This window comes from Prionailurus bengalensis, chromosome D2 (genome assembly GCF_016509475.1).
Source record: "Prionailurus bengalensis isolate Pbe53 chromosome D2, Fcat_Pben_1.1_paternal_pri, whole genome shotgun sequence".
In the NCBI taxonomy this organism is placed as follows: Eukaryota; Metazoa; Chordata; class Mammalia; order Carnivora; family Felidae; genus Prionailurus; species Prionailurus bengalensis.
Genome location: NC_057351.1, coordinates 28,505,609 through 28,526,894, shown reverse-complemented (window position 1 = coordinate 28,526,894; position 21,286 = coordinate 28,505,609). Strand labels below are relative to the sequence as shown.

Below are 21,286 nucleotides of genomic sequence, written 5' to 3'. Positions count from 1 at the left end.
AACCAGATCACGTTTCTTTAATGCTCAGACCCCTGCCATATTTTCCAGGTGGCTCAACATGATCTTCAGCCACATGCCTTCAACTCCATTACCTTTCTGATCTCTCTTACTATGCTCTTTGTAGCTCATTCTATCCCACTTACACTGACTTCTGTGATGTTCTGCAAACATACCAACACTCTCCTGTCTCAAACTTTTTGCTCTGTTACCTCTGCCTGGAATGCTCTGCTTCCAGGTATCTGCTTGGCTAATTTCCTCATTATTTCAACTGTTCAAATGTTCTTCTCAATGGAGCTAATCTTTATCTTATTTGAATATTGCAGTCTACTCCCAGTGTCTCTCCCACCGAATCCTGCTTACTTACTTACAAAGTAGAACTTTGTCTTTTTTTTTCCATAGCTTATGTCATTTTATAATGTACTAACAATTTTCATATATTTTTAAAATATTTATTGTTTATGGTCTCCCCCTACCCTCTGACTGGTGTAAAGTGGAAACTCAATAAATATAAGTTTAATGAATAAATGAATGATGGCCTATAGTCTAGGTGTGCTTCTGATCTCACACCATTGCTTTTTAGCTGATGAAAAGGCTAGGTAGAAGAGCTTACACTGATTATTGATGTACAAATAAATGCATGGAAGGTATTTGTAATATGTAGGAAGAACACCTGAAAAGACAGATACCCAGCTATTTCTCCATTATATATATTAGGCAGTTGCTTGATTTTATTGACTCTGTGATAAACCTGAGATCCCTTTCTTTACCAAGTGAGTAAAAGATGTGTGTATTTCTTTCTTGGTGGGTTAAACAATCCAGAAATGATGGCATTGGAACCATGGAGGTGGGATAGGGGTGGGGAGGGAGGTGGGGTTGGAAAACAGATATGTATAGAGACTGTTTTACTGTAGCCAAGATTGTTGTATAAAACTAACTGTAATAGTATTGTGCACCAAATTCCTCATGTCCCCTTTCCTTTTTTTACTTAAACCTGTTTATTTTGATTTAGATTTTTTTGGGGGGTCACTTAGCATTTGGTTCCAATCCTTCACATTATTTCCAACTATGTTATGCTAACCCTTTTGAAAGGGGAGGTGCTGATAAGGGAGACGGAGGCTTACAAAGATTTGCTATGCACTGAAGATAAATTTTTAATGACAAAATAGATGTTCTCTTTTATGACATTATTTCAGGAGTAGCAAACCTTTCACTAGTTGCTCACCATTTTTTTCTGATATTTTGGAAGTATAGAGTATTAGATAAGATTAACATTTGTGATGATGGTTGCAATTGGCACCTACTAAAAAATTTCTCCTTTATAGTTCACTAAATAGAGTTTTACAGAATTAAATCACATTAAGTCCAAAGATACTTTTGGTAGGATACTTGTTGACATTATCAAACACTTTAAACTTGAGGAAAAGAAACTTATTCCCAGATAAAACCATCAAAGGTGTTTGTGTGTGTATGCGCGTGTGTGTGTTTGAGTTATGACAATAGTTAGGGCATAGAAAACGATGTGAATAGATACTATGCATTGTAATTATCCAGAGAAAAATAGCATAGGAAAAGGTCAGTCATTAATAAATAATAATAGGGGTGCCTGGGTGGCTCAGTTGGTTAAGCAGCTGACTCTGGCTCAAGTCATGATCTCACAGTTTGTGAGTTTGAGCCCCACGTCGGGATCTGTGCTGACAGCTCAGAGCCTGGAACCTGCTTCAGATTCTGTGTCTCCTTCTCTCTCTCACCCTCCCCTTCTCACACTCTGTGTCTCTCTCCCTCTCTCAAAAATAAACATTAAAAAAATTAAAAAAAATATAGATGCCTAGAAAAACACAAATTAAATATAATATCATAGATAGCAATAAATCATGAATTAAATGTTTTTATTGTGTTTTTTGAGTATTTATAATTTTATTTATTTTCTCACAAATGTAATGTTGGATGTTCACAAATAATTTTAATGAAGGGAGTAGAGAAATACACATATAGTGAATATATATTCTTGCATGAAAACCCATAAACTTAATAATGGAACATTTGGATGAGGGGGAAAAAGGAGAAGAAAAGGGAAGTGGTATTGTTGCAAAAGCTTATTGTGTCAAAATTTTCCTGCTGAAGATTAAAAAACTGTTATAGTAACATAGTGAGATGATACATTTTGAGAAACATCAACTAGTCTTCTCTTAAAAGTGGAACAACTGAATCTTTACTCTACCTCTGGGTCAACTACATCTTAGAAGATTGAGGAAACAATGAAAGGAACAAATTTGACTAATAAGGAGGAACTTAGTGATAGGGAATGCTAGAAAGTTTGGGCAGGTCTGTTTTTAACATTTGTAGAGAGCAGAGTGAAGGTGTAAATGGGGGTCTGTATATCATACTTGTATATGTAAAAGTTATAAGTCAAGCTAACAAGCTGTTCTAGTAGGTTCTTTCCTCCTGTCTTTCTACCTTGAGAAATATACTTTCAAAATGACCTGGAAGACAAGATTTGGATTTAGAATTCTTGGATTCCTTGAAGTTTCTTGTTAGAATTAGGTGGTGGATGGGGAGCTCACTCCTGCTCCTGATATATGGTTGGCCCCCTTCTCTTTTGGCTTTTGGCTCTGATTTGCATTTGAGAGGCCTCAAGCACATGCAAGTGGACAATCCTGCCTGTACATACAAACTCCATCAATATGCATTAGTAAAAAGCAGCCTCTCAGCAACCTTTCAAGTGTAGGGATGAACATTGAGTCATTTATTTTTGGTAGGATGGATTGCAGGAAGAGGCTGACATATGCCCTGGAAGTAGGCATGGGCTGCTTAAACAGAGAGGTGGGGTAGTGGATACCCTAAGCATGTCAGGAAAGGTAGCTGTGGGCTCTGGGTGGCCATATTACCTTGGTCCTAGGGACTCTTCCAAAGCATGAGGATCAGGAGTGGGGCAGCTCTTGTTTTGGGTACTGGTTTGGGAAAGAGTGACTGTTTTGTTGTAGAGGTGACAATTGTAAACAAGACATTGTTAGACACAGTTACACAGGTGTCCTAGATTTTAAGAGAAGCAAATTTCAGAAAGTTAGATTAATGATACGTATGATTTTAAGGGATTGTATATGAGCATAAGAGAAACTTGATGAATTAAAAATGAAGAAAGAAGATGGATGGCTAGCTGGGCCTTAGCTTTACTACTTTTTCTTACACCAGAATCTAGGATAGTGACTGATAAATGTAAGTGCTTTATAAATGATCATTTAACAATAACATCAGTGGACCCAAATCTCAGTGTTTCTGTGTAGGGAGCACAAATTTGAAAAGAACATGGATCAAAGATGGGAGGAGGGAGATATTACGATAAATAAAAGAGAATGGCTGAAACTAGGAAAAGACTGTGGGGAAGGCTGATGCACATCTCATTTGTGTTACGGTTGGAAGGAATACTGAAGGAAACAAAAAGGGACTTCCAAAGTTATAGACTGAGAGAAAGAGAACTAAAAAGGATAAGGAAGTGATATGTCCTCTGCATGAGTCTGGTGATGTGAGATTAACAGATGGAGTGCCTGGGTGGCTCAGTTGGTTAAGCATCTGACTTTGGCTTAGGTCATGATCTTGTGTTTCGTGAGTTCGAGCCCTGCATGGGCCTCTGTGCTGACAGCTCAGAGCCGGGAGCTGCTTCAGATTGTGTCTCCCTCTCTCTCTGCCCCTCCCCTGCTCACACTCTGTCTCTGTATCTCAAAATAATAAATAGTTTCAAATTAGTTGAATTATATATATTCTGAAAAAGTATATCCCTTAATTCTAAAATGATCTGCTAATGTGATCACAGAACTTGGGAGTCACTAAGAAATAATAGACCTGTCAGAAAGCAGTAGAAGGCAAAATATCCTTATTTTCAAAAGAGGTAAAAAGGTAGCCTTTAAAATTAGACTGGACATCTAGGCACCAAACTGTAGGAAAACTGAAAAATTAAAATGTAAATAAATGGCAGTAATTAGTAGCATTCAGCATGGATTCTCCAAGAGTGAGTAATGTCAAACTAGATTTTTAAAATGGAATTATTTTTTTCATGTTTATTAATTTTTGAGAGAGGGAGAGTGTGGGGGGTGGGCAGAAGGAGAGGGGGACAGAGGATCTGGAGAGGGTTCTGCACTGTCAATAGCGAGCCTGGTGCAGGGCTTAGACTCACAAACCATGAGATCATGATCTGAGCCAAAGTCAGACACTTAACTGAGTCATCCAGTCACCCTTAAATTGAATTCTTAAATAGGAAAGTAAAATTGTCTTCATTTTAGTAAAGCATTAAAAAAATCTTCATATATTTTGTTGACAAAATGAAAAAGTGGATTATTTCACACAGAAGTGATTAATAATTGGTTGAAAAGATCCTATCTACAGTGTTTTTTACTTGATTGTCATATGTGGAAAGAGATTTCTAGTGGTATCAAAATCATTTTCCATGCCTGGCTCTCACTTGTTCATTGATTTAACTGGAGACTATAGTCATATTCAATTAATGGAATAAGTAGAAATCTGGGAGGAAGTATTAACATGTTGGATTGTCTAATAATCAATTTTTGACTGGTGAGAGCAAAAGTCCAGATTTTGCAGGATGAAATGCTAGGAGGACAAAATAAAACTCTGCATTTAGGGGCAAGTAAAAATTAATTGTCCAAATATATGATGGGGAGACTAGGGTTTTCAGTAATCCTTGTGAAAAGTAATTGAACAGTTTAGCTGAAAAGTGAGTACAAAATGAGATTAATTAGATAAGTATGATGACTCTGTTATGGAATTTAATAATCTTAAAGGAGAATAAGCTGTTACCTTACAAACTGTTACAGAGTTTATTTTTAAAAATTGAATATTTGGTGTTAGAGCCTTTTCTGTAGGAACCATATTATAGATGATTAGATTTCCAAGCTATCCCACAAGAACATGTTAATTCATGTAGAAGGATTACAGCTTTACTAAGAGGAGCCTGAGCTTCAGAATTGGGAGATAGGAGATCATGTGTTAAAGTAGGGAGAAGTATGTGGAAACTTTTCTCTTTAATGTTTATGAAGGAATGGCCACCCCAAGGCAAATTTTGTAAATGGGTCATTTTCCACTGACCTCCCTCTGCATCTCTCTGATCTAAAATTCCTCTGTTGTCGGGATATGACTGGAGTACAATGTGGTGTGTGTTACAGTAGTGACACATATGGGTATTAGATGGAGAGGGATGAGCTAGTTCATATTAATGTGTGCTTGAATATGTGCACTCCATGACCTCTGAGTTAGCAGCATTTAGAAATGAAATGCTTGTTAAACTAAATGAATTTAGAATTTATATAAGTTCCATTTCAAGCAGGGAATAAAATGGAATAAAGGGAATTGAGGCATGTGGATAAGACAGTGTGGGGAGAAGGGAAGGGTCCACATATGGGTGCATTTGCTCCACCTTAAGGACCCCCCCTGGAGACATCTATTACTGCTGTCAAGTTGTTTCCTTACCTTTGATTCTGAAAACTGGGAGTTTCATCTAGTCTTTTTGTCTACAAACCTTTACCTTTCCACTTTATAAAACGGTCTCTTTTGGAGAGAAGTAAAAAAGTGGCAGATTTCAATTCAACAGAAGGAAGAACTTTTTAAAAGTAATCACCAGAATCTAAGTATAGTGAATGTCTCAGAGTTTCTGTTCATCTAAGTTCAGTACATTGTTGAAATGAAGGATGTTGTAGGAGTTATTCTTGAATTCTTTGGGAAGTACTCTCTAACTTTTAAGATTTTATGGATTATAAAATGCAAATGTCTCAGATTATAATGCCCACCACCTGGTAGGATTTTTGTTTTGATTCACATTGTGGTATTGCTCTAAGAAGTTGGTAACAATTTGTCAGACTTTGACCTTGCTTTGACTTCATTTGCAAAGTTCTGCAGTTTTCTGCCTATTATTGCCCTGATCTCCAATCAATCAGGATTATTGAACAGGACAGATACAAAAGATCAAAAAGATTTTTATAAGAAACAGCATTTATTCAAAGAAGAATAATTATAGGTAGCTAAGGTTCTTCAAGGACTTGTTGGTTTATTATTCTATAATTTTGCATGAAAAAATGAACTTCTCAACAACTTTCTTTAATTCATGTGTATTAAAGACATAATCACAGTTTTAGAAGATACTTTGGCTGAATTAGGTTTGTCTTTTATCTCTTTGCTGAAGCATTCTTTTAGCAGGATTATATATGATATGGATAATTTTTATTCTTAATTTTTTATTTTCCTTGCTCCAATTTCTGATGCTCAGTGTAGCTTTGAAAATCAGTTGTGAAATCTGTAGTGAAAGGATATGTGAAAGTCCACTTAGATCTTATTTGAGTTCACAACACTCCTTTACTTTTTGTCCCTGATATAAAAGAACAAAGCAATGTCATTAATCTTGACTTGTTTTATATGTGGGATAGTACCTGTCACGAGAGGGGTAATAAATGAACTCTTTTGTGAGCACTCATTTGATGGAACCCTATGGTTATGGAGACTGAAGGACATATTTTATTGCCTATGTATTGGTTCTGGGCCATGCAGAAAGGTCACCATAGGAATATCCTATTTGCCAATTTAGATTTGCCTCTGTTAGAGGGAATCAGAATGATAGGTGGAATGATGGGAAAAAACCAAACCCCAAACCAAAACCAAGACAAACCAAAACAAAACATTTCAGTGCTAGAAATGCATTTGAAATAAACCATTTGACAATAGTGATGGAGCCTTTATTGAAACATGATTTCTGTATTTCAGATAAATAGCTGAGTAAAGAGATTGTGTTTCTACTTTTAGAAAGGAAATAAAACCAGTGAAAAGGAGAGAGAAACACTAAAGGCCTAAATCACATAAAGGTCTATATGTGGGTTTTAGATAAAATTCTCAACATTTATAGTACAGTTGATCCTTGAACAATGCAAGGTTTCAGGGCACTGACACTCCGTGTCCCTGCACAGCTGAATATCAGTGTATAACTTTTTTTTTTTTAATGAGGGTATTTAAAAAAAAAGTAATGTTTATTTATTTTTGAGACAGAGAGAGACAAAGCATGAATGGGGGAGGGTCAGAGAGAGAGGGAGACACAGAATCGGAAGCAGGCTCCAGGCTCTGAGCTGTCAGCACAAACCCGATGTGGGGCTCGAACTCACAGACTGTGAGATCATGACCTGAGCCAAAGTTGGAAGCTCAATGGACTGAGTCACCCAGGTGCCCCGAATGAGGGTATTTTTTTTTAAAAAATTTAAGTTTATCTATTTTGAGAGAGAGAGAGAGAGAGAGAGAGAGAGAGAGAGTGAGTACAGGAAGGGCACAGAGAGAGAGGGAGAGAAATAATCCCAAGCAGGCTCTGCACTGTCAGCCTGCAGCCCAATGTGGGGCTTGAACTCACATACCATAAGATCATGACCTGAGCTGAAACCAAAAGTCAGATGTTTAACTGACTGAGCCACCCAGGCACCCTCAGCATATAACTTTGCCCCCAAATAGCCTACTGTTGATGGGAAGTCTTACCAATAACATACACAGTCAATTAACACGTTTGTATTATATGTATATATATAGTATATTCTGTTCTTACAATAAAGTAAGCCAGAGAAAAGAAGATGTTATTAAGAAAATTATAAGGGAGAGAAAATACTTTTATAGTGCTGTACTGAAAAAAATCCACATATAAGTGAACCTACATAGTTCAAACCTGTTTTTCAAGGGCCAGCTGTAGTCTTTTGTAGATGAATAGTAATATTTTATATAGCTGCTTGAAAACATGGGTAGACTAACTCTAGGACACTCAAAACATAAGTTGTTTTCCCACTTCAAATTGCTTATAATTTCCTGATGACTAGAAAATGTTTCAGTACTATACACAAAGTGATTAGTATGTATTAGTGTTTTTAGCAGTATGGTCAATGTTGGATAATGTAATTTGTACTTAAATGCTTTTGGAATTATTAGATTTGTCATAATTGGTTCCTTTGAGACTTCCAGCCTAATTGTCTTTGTTTTTAACATCAAACTTTGTTGAAGATATGTAAAAGAATTATAAGAATTAGAAGTATATTTGATTATAAGCAGAGTTGAAATTCATTATCTTGACTATGTACAAATTTCTATGTTAAGTCACTGGGGACAACTGTTGGTATTATTTTCAAGAATACTTTAAATATCCATTTTTATAGTAATAGAATCATGGAGTGTAATCATGTAGCATAGCATCTGAAGTGCAGTAATTCTTCTAGCTTTTATAGTATTTGCTTCTATTAAAAAATTATGTTATTAATCTAAGAATTAGAGTTAATCAAGGCAAGAGTTAATGAAGATGATTTTTTAGTTACAGGATGGTTTCGTGTGTATGTGTCTCTGCATGTGTATCAGGTGTACAGTGTGGAATGGCCTTGGTGAAGCACTGATCTTCTTTTTTTTTTTTTTTTTTTTTTTGAACGTTTATTTATTTTTGGGACAGAGAGAGACAGAGCATGAACGGGGAGGGGCAGAGAGAGAGGGAGACACAGAATCGGAAACAGGCTCCAGGCTCTGAGCCATCAGCCCAGAGCCCGACGCGGGGCTCGAACTCACGGACCGTGAGATCGTGACCTGGCTGAAGTCGGACGCTTAACCGACTGCGCCACCCAGGCGCCCCTGATCTTCTTTTTTAAATTTAAATTTTAGTTAACATATGGTGCAATATTGGTTTCAGGAGTAGAATTCAGTGATCACCACGTACATCATGTACCCAGTGTTTATCACAATACCCAAAACACCCACCCACATACATACACCCACTTACATTTACCCAATGCTCATCACAGTACCCACCCACAACACCCAATGCTCATCACAAGTGCCCTCCTTAATACCTATCACCCATTTAGCCCATCTCCTACCTACCTTCTTCCATCAAGCCTCAGTTTGTTCTCTGTTGTTAAGAGCCTCTTGTGGTTTGTTTCCCTCTCTCCTCTTTTCCCCTCCTCCTTCCCATATGTTCATCTGTTTTGTTTCTTAAATTACACATGAGTGGAATCATATGGTATTTATCTTTCTCTAACTTATTTCATTTAGCATAATACATTCTAGCTCCATCCATGTTGTTGCAAATGGCAAGATTTCATTCTTTTTGACAGCTGAGTAATATTCTATTTTATATACATATGTCTATGTATATATAATGGCATATATCATAACATATTCAAATTAACAAATTGTCCATAAAGACTATTATGCAAATCACTAAGCCCACAAATTAGTATTAAATTGTTCACAGTCAAGTATTTACTGAAGGTTCAAAGAAATAAACAGTAAGAAATGTACGTGTGTGTGTGTGTGTATACACAGTCTGAAATATATATACATACATACTACCTCTTCTTTATCCATTCATCAGTTGGTAGACATTTGGGTTCTCTCCATAGTTTGGCCATTGCTGATAAGAAGCACTGATCTTTTCACCTACATATACACATGGAGATCATGATTATCTTTGGAATAAATACAGTAACACATTTATGGATCTAGGGGAAGGATCCAGTAGAGTGGGAGAGGTTGATGAGCAAGGAGATGCTGATTTTATGGAGGTAAGCCAATGGGAGTTGTAAAGGTCTAGGAGGAGAATGGGAATAGACTATTAGGGGAAGCAGTTGGGGGGACATGGGCCCTACCCTGGGGGTTGGAGGCAAGGGTGTTGGAAAAAGAACATTCCTCTCTCCTAAAATCACTGAGATTTAAAGGAGTGTTGAAACGATTGATTCTGGATAAGAAAGACACCATGAAAATGTGTACTTGTTCCTTCCTCCCTCCCCCTTTCCTTCCCTCCCTTCCTTCCTCCATCACTCCCTCCTTCCCATTTGCCTCTCTTTTTTTCTTCCTTCCTCCCTCTATCCTTCTTTCCCTCCTTCCTTACATCCTTCTTTCCTTCCTTCCCTCAGTTATCTGTACTTCCATTGTCCATTCATAGAGCTCATTTGTCAATTAAAAAGAAAACAATTATCTACCTTTATATCTAAAATCATAAACTAAACTAAATGTATAGTAGTCCCCTTTTATTCATGGGGAATATGTTCCAAGACCCCCAGTGGGATGCCTGAAATCCTAGATGGTACCAAACTCTGTGTATACTATGTTTTTTTTACTATATATATGTACTTGTGATGAAGTTTAGGCACAGTAAGAGATTAATAACAATAATAAAATAGAAAAATTATGACAATATAGTATAATAAAAGTTATGCGATATAGTTTATCTCTTTTCCTCAAAATATCTTATTGTGCTCAGTCTTCATCTTCTTGTGAGATGGTAAAATTAGCCTATTTGATTAGATGAAGTGAGTTAAATGACCTAGGCATTGTGACGCAGTGTTAGGCTTCTATTCATTTTCTTTTTTCTTTTTTCTTTTTTTTAATTTTTTGTTTATTTTTTTATGTTTATTTTTTTTATTTTTTATTTTTTTAATATATGAAATTTATTGTCAAATTGGTTTCCATACAACACCCAGTGCTCATCCCAAAAGGTGCCCTCCTCAATACCCATCACCCACCCTCCTCTCCCTCCCACCCCCCCATCAACCCTCAGTTTGTTCTCAGTTTTTAACAGTCTCTTATGCTTTGGCTCTCTCCCATTCTAACCTCTTTTTTTTTTTTTCTTTTTCCCCCTCCCCCATGGGTTCCTGTTAAGTTTCTCAGGATCCACATAAGAGTGAAACCATATGGTATCTGTCTTTTTCTGTATGGCTTATTTCACTTAGCATCACACTCTCCAGTTCCATCCACGTTGCTACAAAAGGCCATATTTCATTTTTTCTCATTGCCACGTAGTATTCCATTGTGTATATAAACCACAATTTCTTTATCTGACCTCAGCCGTAGCAATCTCTTACTCGACACATCCCCAAAGGCAAGGGAATTAAAAGCAAAAGTGAATTACTGGGACCTTATGAAGATCAAAAGCTTCTGCACAGCAAAGGAAACAACCAACAAAACTAAAAGGCAACCAACGGAATGGGAAAAGATATTTGCAAATGATGTATCGGACAAAGGGCTGGTATCCAAAATCTATAAAGAGCTCACCAAACTTCTATTAATTTTCTGGTGATATGTCAGAAGGAGGATCATCTGTTTCTGGACTGGACCATGATTGACTGTGGGTAACTGAAGCCACAAAAAGTAAAGCTGTAGATAAGGGGGGAGTACTATTGTACTTCCTAATTATTTTTGTTTTAGTTTCCTTGAGTGCCATAGGGAATATCTGGATATTTTCTGGGGGCAAAATCTAATATTTTCTTAGCCTGCAAATATAGGAAACTATAGAAGAAAATGGGTAAGAGCTAAGTGGGAATGTTTTTTCACTGATAGTAACACATGTTTCTGTGGACTATAATTTTTTTTTGAGACTAAGTTACATACAGGTGATACATGTTTCTTACTGTTTATTTCTGTGGACCTTCAGTAAATACTTGACTATGAATAAGTTGATACCAATTTGTAAGCTTAATGATTTGGTTAATAGTCTTTATAGCCAATTTGTTGACTTGAATATGTTATGACACATGCCATTTATGGTCTTCTGATATATATGTGTCTCACTGATTTCTGAGATTAATGTCAATGCCTTAAAGATGGCTTATAATTTTTTTCTTATTTTGTCTTGCCCAAGTATCAATCTCTTCTCTTTTTATGTATAACCATGCCAATTTAAATTAGTTTATTTTCTGTACAGGAAAGTAAATTGCCCCCAACTTTCTTTTCCAATCAAACCCTCAAACAGTTCCCCAGATAGAGATGTGTCATATGTCTTCCAAAGTTCTATTTGCCTCCTCATCTGAGTCATCATTAGCAAGAACAAGCAAAATATGAGTGCTGGCTGCCTCAGTGCTATGATTTCATGGAAGTCAAAGCACTTGCATGCTGTAAAATATGTCTCACCAATTTGGCCATTCTTTTTTCCTTAAGACTCCTGGCCAAATGTAAACTCACCCTGCGTTATTATTTTAGTCATGAACATATACTAACATAGATTAATTCATTGGAAGATCTAATTCTAGACCACATGACCTCCGAGAACAGATGGGGAATATCTCATTTCTCTGTTGGTGAACTTGGCACCCTGGTCATCTGAGAGCTATGGCCGATACCAGGAAGAGGTGCTGAATACAGATCTCATGTACTCTATGGTTTTCATTAGTGCTTCCCCTTTAGAAAGTATTTTTCTTTATTAATAAGTGTCTTTTTTTGCTTTTGTGCACAGGCAGCATGTCAGCTGAAACACCAATCACGCTGAATATTGATCCTCAGGATCTGCAGGTCCAAACATTCACTGTAGAGAAGCTACTGGAACCTCTCATAATCCAGGTATTAAGACCATGGGAATAACAATGTGTAACTGAAGAAGACCTAAAAACATGGGAAAAGTAGATCATGAACCAAGAAAAGAGTTGATTTTCATAGAATGAGTATGTCATCTCAAATTGTCCTTTAAAGTGCTGTTAAAATATAAAAAATTATATATTTAGTAATAGTAAGAAATTTATGAAAGTTACCCCCTCCAGATTCTCTTTTAAAAGCAACAGCCATAAAAATATGTATATACAGCTTTCAAAGTATCTTTATATAAATACTCTTGTTTTATAGTCATGAAAACTGAGTGAGGTAGGCAGCATGTTAAAACCATCTTTATATATAGATGAGGAAGTTGAGCCTAGAGACTTTCAATGACTTGTCCCAAGGCACATAGTGGCTCACTTGTCAAGTAGGAAATTATTTTTAAAATACTAAACTGTATGAGAAAAGCAACTATTTAAGACATTCTGTGATAAAGTCTTTCATAAAGTCAATAATCTTTTCATAATATACATCATGATTCTCTGACTTATTATGTAAGTCCAGATTTTATTTATTGAAGTTCTTAAAGCAGAACTTGAAAAAACTTATACAATGCTATAGACTTAAATTTTTTGTCCTTAACCCAAAATTTGGGAGGGAACTTCTCTTTAGGCTTATCACACATTATACCTTCTAAGACAAATTATCTCTTTTTCTTTTTTATTCAAGTATAATTCATATACAGTATTTTATTAGTTTCAGGTATACAATATGATTCAACAATTCTATACATTTCTCAGTACTCATCATGATAAGTTTACTCCTAATTTTATTCATCTATTTTACCCATTCCCCTATGTCCCCTCTGGCAAACACCAGTTCTCTGAATTCAAGTGCCTATTTTTTTTGTTGTTGTTGTTGCTGTTGTTTTTCTTTTCTTTCTTTCTTTTTTTTTTTGTTCATTTGTTTCTTAAATTTCACATATACATGAAATCATATGGTATTTTTTTTTCTTGACATATATCACTTAGCATTATACCCTCTAGGTCCATTCATGTTGTTGCAAAATGGCAAGATTTTATTCTTTTTTAGATGACTAATATTCCAGTGTATATATAACACATCTTTATCCATTCATACATTGATTGACACTTGGGCTGTTTCCATAATTTGGCTATTGCAGATAATGCTACAGTAAACATAGGAGTGCATATATATATTTTTGAATTACTGTTCTTATATTTTTTGTGTAAATACCCAGTAGTGGAATTACTATATTATATGGTGACCCTATTTTTAATTTTTTGAGGAGCCTCCAATCTGTTTTCCACAGTGGTTGCTGCAGTTTTTGTTCCCACCAACAATGCACGAGGGTCCCTTTTTCTTTATGTTCTCTCCAATACTTGTTTTATGTGTTTTTGATTTTAGCCATTCTGACAGGTGTAGGGTGATATCTCATTGCAGTTTTAATTTGCATTTTCCTGATGATGAGTGATGTTGAGGATCTTTTCAAGTGTCTGTTATCTATATGTCTTCTTTGGAAAAATGTCTCTTCAGGTCCTCTACTCATTTTATAATTGGATTATTGCTTTTTTTTTTTAGTGTGTGTTGGGTTATAGAAGTTCTTTATATATTTTGAATGTTTATTTATTTATTTTGTGGGGGGAATCGTGTGTGTCCATGAGTGGGAGAGGGGCAGAGAGAGAGGGAGAGAGAAAATCCCAAGCAGGCTCCGTGCTGTCAGTGCAGAGCCCAGCAAAAGGATCAGTCTCACGAACCGTGGGATCATCACCTGAGCTGACAGCAAGAGTTGGACACTTAACCGACTGAGCCACCCAGGCGCCGCTCTTTGTGCATTTTAGATAGTAACCCTTTATTGGATATATAATTTGCAAATATCTTCTCCAGTTCACTAGGTTGCCTTTTTGTTTTGTGGACATTTTCCTTTGCTGTGCAAAAGCCTTTTATTTTGGTATAGTCCCAACAGTTTAATTTTGCTTTTGTTTCCTTTGCCTGGGAGACATATCTAGAAAATGTTTCTACAGACAGTGTAAAAGAAATTACTACCTGCGGTGTTTTTTGTTTTTTTGTTTTGTTTTGTTTTTAGGAATTTTAAGGTTTTAGGCTTTACATTTAGGTCTTTCATCCATTTTGAGTTTATTTTTGTGTGTGGTTTATTTTCATTCTTTTGTATGTAGCTGTCAAGTTTTCTCAGAACCATTTGTTGAAGAGACTGTCTTTTCCCTATTGTTGACCATGAATAAGTGTGGGTTTATTACTGGACTCTACTCTGTTCAGTTGATCTAGGTGTCTGTTTTTGTGCCAGAACCATACTGTTTTGACTACTGCAGCTTTGTAGTGTGTCTTGTAATCTGGGATTGTGATACCTTTAGTTTTGTTCTTTTTCAAGATTTCTTGGGCTTTGGGGTCTTTTGTGGTTCTATACAAATTTTAGGATTATTCTACTTCTGTGAAACATGTTGGGTTTTGATAGCCATTACATTAAGTCTGAAGATTATTTTAGGTAGTATTGGCATTTTAACAATATTGAATCATTCAGTCCATGAGCATGGAATATCTTTCCATTTGTTTGGGTCATCTTGAATTTCTTTCATCAGTGTTTTCTAATTTTTGGAGTAGAGGTCTTTCACCTCCTTGTTTAAGTTCATTCCTAAGTATTTTTTTCTTTTTTGGTGTAATTGTAAATGGGATTGTTAAATCATCCCTTTTTTAGTGCTTTGAAGCACTCAAAGGTTACTTGAGTGAGAAACTGCATTGATTTTACCTCTGATACTTTATTATTTGGAGAGAGAGAGAGAGAGAGGGAGAGAGACAGAGTGAGCAGGGGAGGGGCAGAGAGAGAGAGGGAGAGAGAATCCCAAGTGGGCTCCATGCTGTCAGCGTAGAGCTGGATGTGGGGCTTGATCTCACAAACTGTGACATCATGACCTGAGTCAAAAACATGAGCCTGATGCTTAAATGCCTGAGCCACTCAGGCACCCCACCTCTGATACTTTAAAAATGTTCTGCTTTTCTTCTTTGTGGGGTAGATGGTGAGGAGGGGAGTAACTCAGAATAGACTGTGCATGATTTTACTTAGCACACCCATAGAAGATATCTGCTACTGGAAACACAAAACATATGCTTTACTGATGAAAACTTAATCATGAACGTTGGCATTCTTAACAGCACTGATACCTGGTGTGAAATTGATACTTGATGACTATGTAGACTTCATTAAAATCCCTATTTTAGCCACCTACTGAATTCTCTCATGTTAAAAAGAAACAAAAAAGCTTATTTATTGTTTTTCTGGTAAAGTTCACTGAAAAAAGTAGAAAAGCAAAACAAAATAAAGCAAAACCAAAACCAAAAATATGAGAATAAAAATCACTCAATTATTACAACCAAGAGGTAAACAACGTTTTGCTGTATTTACTTGCAATATACTAAAATTATGGATTTTTATTATTCTTAGAGTTTTATAATATTAAAGAACATATATGTTATATATAATTTATATCTCATATATATGAAGAATATATGTAAACAAGGTGGAAATAATACTGTATATGTAAGGTTTTATTTCACTTTCCTATTTAAAGTGATATTTTGATAATTTCCCCATTCTTTGTAAGCATGATTTCATAAAATTGTGGTTTAATTATATTGCTGCATCATAGTTTTCTTTAAGTTTATTTATTTATTTTGAGAGAGAGTGCTAGAGCATGAGCTGGGGAGGGGAAAGAAAAAGGGAGAGAGTGAGTTCCAAGTAGGCTTTGCACTTCCGGTGTGGAGCCTGATGTGGAGCTTGAACTCATGAACTGTGAGATTGTGACCTGAGTCAAGATCAAGAGTCAGACACTCAACTGACTGAGCCACCCAGGCACCCCTGCACCATAGTTTTTTAAAGCAGCCTCACTTTCTTACACCACTCACAAAAAATAAACTCAAAATGGATAAAGGACCTGAATGTGAGACCATCAAAACCATCAAAACCCTAGAGGAGAAAGCTTGGAAAAAACCTCCCTGATTCAGCCGCAGCAATTTCTTACTTGACACATCTCCAAAGACAAGGGAATTAAAAGCAAAAATGAACTATTGGGACCTCATGATGATAAAAAGCTTCTGCACTGCAAAAGAAACAATCAACAAAACTAAAAGGCAACCAATGGAATGGGAAAAGATATTTGCAAATGACATATCAAACAAAGGACTAGTATCCAAAATCTATAAAGAACTCACCAAACTCCACACCTGAAAAACAAATAATCCAGTGAAGAAATGGGCAGAAGACATGAATAGACACTTTTCTAAAGAAGACATCCGGATGGCCAACAGGCACATGAAAAGATGCTCAATGTCACTCCTCATCAGGGAAATACAAATCAAAACCACACTCAGATACCACCTCATGCCAGTCAGAGTGGCTAAAATGAACAAATCAGGAGACTATAGATGCTGGAGAGGATGTGGAGAAACGGGAACCCTCTTGCACTGTTGGTGGGAATGCAAACTGGTGCAGCCACTCTGGAAAACAGTGTGGAGGTTCCTCAAAAAATTAAAAATAGATCTACCCTATGACCCAGCAATAGCCTTGCTAGGGGTTTACCCAAGAGATACAGGAGTACTGATGCATGGGGCACTTGTACCCCAATGTTTATAGCAGCACTTTCAACAATAGCCAAATTATGGAAGGAGCCTAAATGTCCATCAACTGATGAATGGATAAAGAAATTGTGGTTTATATACACAATGGAGTACTACATGTCAATGAGAAAGAATGAAATATGGCCCTTTGTAGCAACGTGGATGGAACTGGAGAGTGTGATGCTAAGTGAAATAAGTCATACAGAGAAAGACAGATACCATATGTTTTCACTCTTATGTGGATACTGAGAAGCTTAACAGGAGACCATGGGGGAAGGGAAGGAAAAAAAAAGATAGGGAGGGAGCCAAAGCATAAGAGACTCTTAAAAACTGAGAACAAACTGAGGGTTGATGGGGGGTGGGAGGGAGGGGAAAGTGGGTGATGGTCATTGAGGAGGGCACCTGTTGGAATGAGCACTGGGTATTGTATGGGAACCAATTTGACAATAAATTTCATAAAAAAAAATAAAGCAGCCTCCCATTTTGGGACATTCAGGTTGTTTTTGCTTTTTTACTCTAATTAATAATGTTGTGTTGAACATCTTTGTATATAAATTTTTGTCATCAGTTCAAATTGTCTCCCTAGGATTAGTTACTAAATGTAAAAGTAAGTGAGCAAGTAATGAGAATTGTTATGGTTTTTGAAAGTTATAAAATGAGTTCTCACAAGTCATTTAAGATTTTTTTCCTCTGCAATTACTAGATGTGAGAAGGGTAATGGCCTTCATTTAGTGATAAAGGCTAGTGCAGTAATGCAACCACATAACCCTTACTTGTCCTGTAAGAGTAGAACATTAGAGTTGGTCACTTAAGACTTGCTAGTAACAAAGGCTGCTGACATATTGTTTATGAATAGAGAAAGTATCATTATAAAGAAACTACTTTTTATGTTCTAACTGAAACCAATAAATAGTTTGGTTTAGTCAAGTACATTGATAAGGCAGTCAATAGGGAATACTTTAAATAAATTCACATTGAAGAGTATGCTGTTCACAGTTTATGTGTATTTCCTGGCATGTTTAAAAACTATTGTAATAATCTATAAACACTTGATGAGTCCATGTAGAAAATTAAAAGGGTAAAGTGACCTGTAATAATTTTATTTGATTGGAAAGAAATTTAACTTTTTTAAAAAGTGTGGTCATGCTTATTACTTCACAGGGGTTTAAATATGGTGCTTGGATTCATACTTCTTCATGATCTACAAGTAAATGTGTCAGGGAAAGAATAATTAGTATTTATTATATGCTAGATAGTTCTCAGTTATATGTAAGTGTAGTTGCTAATTTTATGGTCCTTAAGATTGTTGTGAATGTTTTTGAACATGTTTCTTGATTTCTTAAAGGCAGTTGGTATACTAGTTCACCAATATCCCAGTTAGAAAAAAGTTTCTAGATCTTAGCAAGATGCAAATCAAATTAAAGTATTAATAATTTATAGAATATTTACTATGTTTAGAAATTATCCCATAAAGGAGAATTCTAATGCAGCAAATGATTTGGACATACTCTTGATTTTCATTTTAATGGGATTATTCTTATCAAAAACCAGCGCATTTCTAACTCAAAGAATTATTAATATAACTGACCTTTTGTCGATGCACAGAGTTCTTGTATCTGTCACTTTGATCATGTATTACCTATCAATACAAGTAAAAATTTTCCTTAAATTGTATTTTAGGTGCATTTTTCTAGAATAGCATCATACTGAATATCTCATTGCATTTTTTTCTATTTTATTTTATTATTTTATTTATTTTTATTATTTTATATTTTTAAAATTTACATCCAAGTTAGCATATAGTGCAATAATGATTTCAGGACTAGATTCCAGTGATTCATCCACTACATATAATACCAGTGCTCATCCCAACAAGTGTCTTCCTTAATGCCCCTTGCCCATTTAGCCCATCCACCCCCCAAAACCCCTGTGGCAACCCTGTTTGTTCTCTGTATTTAAGAGTCTCTTATGTTTTGTCCCCCTCCCTGTTTTTATATTATTTTTGCTTCCCTTCACCTTATCTTCATCTGGTTTGTATCTTAAATTCCACATATGAGTGAAGTCATATGGTATTTGTCTTTCTCTAATTTTGCTTATCATAAACACTGTAGTTCCATCTATGTTGTTGCAAATGACAAGATTTCATTATTTTTGATTGCTGATAAATGGATGTAGATATCTATATCAATATAGATATATCTATATATAAATATCTATAGATATCTATATTTATCTATAATATATATATATTTATATATATCACATCTTCTTTATCCATTCATCTGTTGATGGATATTTGGGCTCTTTCCCTACTTTGGCTATTGATAGTGCTGCTATAACCACTGGGGTGCATTGTACCCCTTCAAAACAGCACACCTGGCATCCTTTGGATAAATACCTAGTAGTGCAATTGCTGGGTTATAGGGTAGTTCTATTTTTAATTTTTTGAGGAACCTCCGTACTGTTTTCCAGAGTGCCTGCACCAGTTTGCATTCCCACCAGCAGTGAAAAAGGGTTCTTCTTTCTCCGCATCCTTGCCAACATCTGTCGTTGCCTGAGTTGTTAATTTTAGCCATTTTAACAGGTGTGAGGTGATATCTCATTGTGGTTTTTATTTGTATTTCCCTGATGATGAGTGATGTTGAGCATTTTTTTCATGTGTCTGTTAGCCATCTAGATGTCTTCTTTGGAGAAGTGTCTATTCATGTCTTTTGCCCATTTCTTCATTGCATTATTTGTTTTTTGGGTGTTGAGTTTGATAAGTTCCTTATAGATTTTGGATACTAGCCCTTTGTCTGATATACCATTTGCAAATATCTTCTTTCATTCCATTGATTGCCTTTTAGTTTTGATGATTATTTCTCTCTTTGTCCAGAAGCTTTTTATCTTGATGAGGTCCCAGTAGTTTGTTTTTGCCTTTATTTCCCTTGCTTCCGGAGACACGTTAAGTAAGAAGTTGCTGTGGCTAAGGTCAGAGAGGTTTTGCCTGCTTTCTCCATGAGGGTTTTGATGGCTTCCTGCCTTACATTTAGGTCTTTAATCCATTTGAATTTATTTTTGTGTATGGAGTTTATTTTTGTGTATGATGTAACAAAGTGGTCCAGGTTCATTTTTCTTCATGTTGCTGTCCAGTTTTCCCATTTGCTGAAGAGACTGTCTTTATTCCATTTGATACTCTTTCCTGCTTTGTCAAAGATTAGATGGCCATATGTTTGTGGGTCCATTTCTGGGTTCTCTATTCTGTTCCATTGATCTAAGTGTCTGTTTTTGTGTCAGTACCATACTGTCTTGATGATTACAGCTTTGTAATACATCTTGAAGTCTGGAATTGTGATGCCTCCAACTTTCGTTTTCTTTTTCAGAATTGGCTTTGGCTATTTGGGATCTTTTCTGGTTCCATACAAATTTTTGGATTGTTTGTTCTAGTTATGTGAAGAATGTTGGTGTTATTTTGATAGGGATTGCATTGAATATGTAGATTGCCTTGGGTAGTATTGACTTTTTTTTCAACGAGTATTTAATTTGAAATACTTACTTGGTTTAAGTATGTAATATTGTCTCTGGTTATACTGGAAAACATTCCAAAAGAAGTTCATGATCTTTAAGCTCATAGTGCCACCAGATAAAGTTATCAATGTAGTAACCCCATTAAAAAATCCTCACTTTTACTGATTATTTATCTTAATGTTATATTCCTTTGCTTTCAAGGTTTCACAGAAATTACTTGCCAGCTTTGTATATAACTCAAAGTCAAAATCACATTTTAATTTTTGGAGTAATTGGTCATAGATACTATTATGTCACTCTGGCTTCTATTCATTTATTCATAAATCTTTATTCTGCTCTTTTTATAGTTATCAGAGTGTTCCCCACCAAACTTGATTTATCTTTAATCTACTTTTTTTTCTCTTGGGTACAGGTAAATTACTAGGTCATTTTACAGGGATGTTCTGTCTAGGATATATTTCAATCAGTTGCTTTCATTTTTTCTGTGTTATAACTTAAACAGTTGCATCCCTCTGTAATAAATTCCTCAAATGTATCAGAAATAATTTTTTTCTCAGGAATTACATTTTTATGATTGCAACTGTAGGCATCTGCACTTTATCACTTTCAAGATCCAAATTAGGCAGTGCAGTGAAGAAAGTCTATTTATGCACAATTGTGATTAAAAGAATTTACATCTGTATGTCGTATACTCTTTGAAGGAGATAAAAGTTGCTAGATCATGCTACAGTCATTACATAATGGAACTGTCTATAATCTTATTTGCCACAAAATATAATTTGCTATGTGTCAGATTCATGTTGAAAGTGAACTTAAAGAA

At 35.6% G+C, this 21,286-nt stretch overlaps 1 protein-coding gene across 2 annotated transcripts in view; it reads left to right on the top strand.

Moving 5' to 3' along the window:
* CTNNA3 (catenin alpha 3) overlaps positions 1-21,286 on the top strand; it is a 1,753,506-nt gene that overhangs the window by 24,683 nt on the left and 1,707,537 nt on the right. For both annotated transcript variants that reach the window (XM_043596448.1, XM_043596447.1), the window contains exon 2: positions 12,236-12,339. In XM_043596448.1, the coding sequence (XP_043452383.1) occupies positions 12,241-12,339 (99 nt within the window). In that variant the 5' untranslated portion in view covers positions 12,236-12,240. The remainder of the gene's footprint in view (positions 1-12,235; positions 12,340-21,286) is intronic.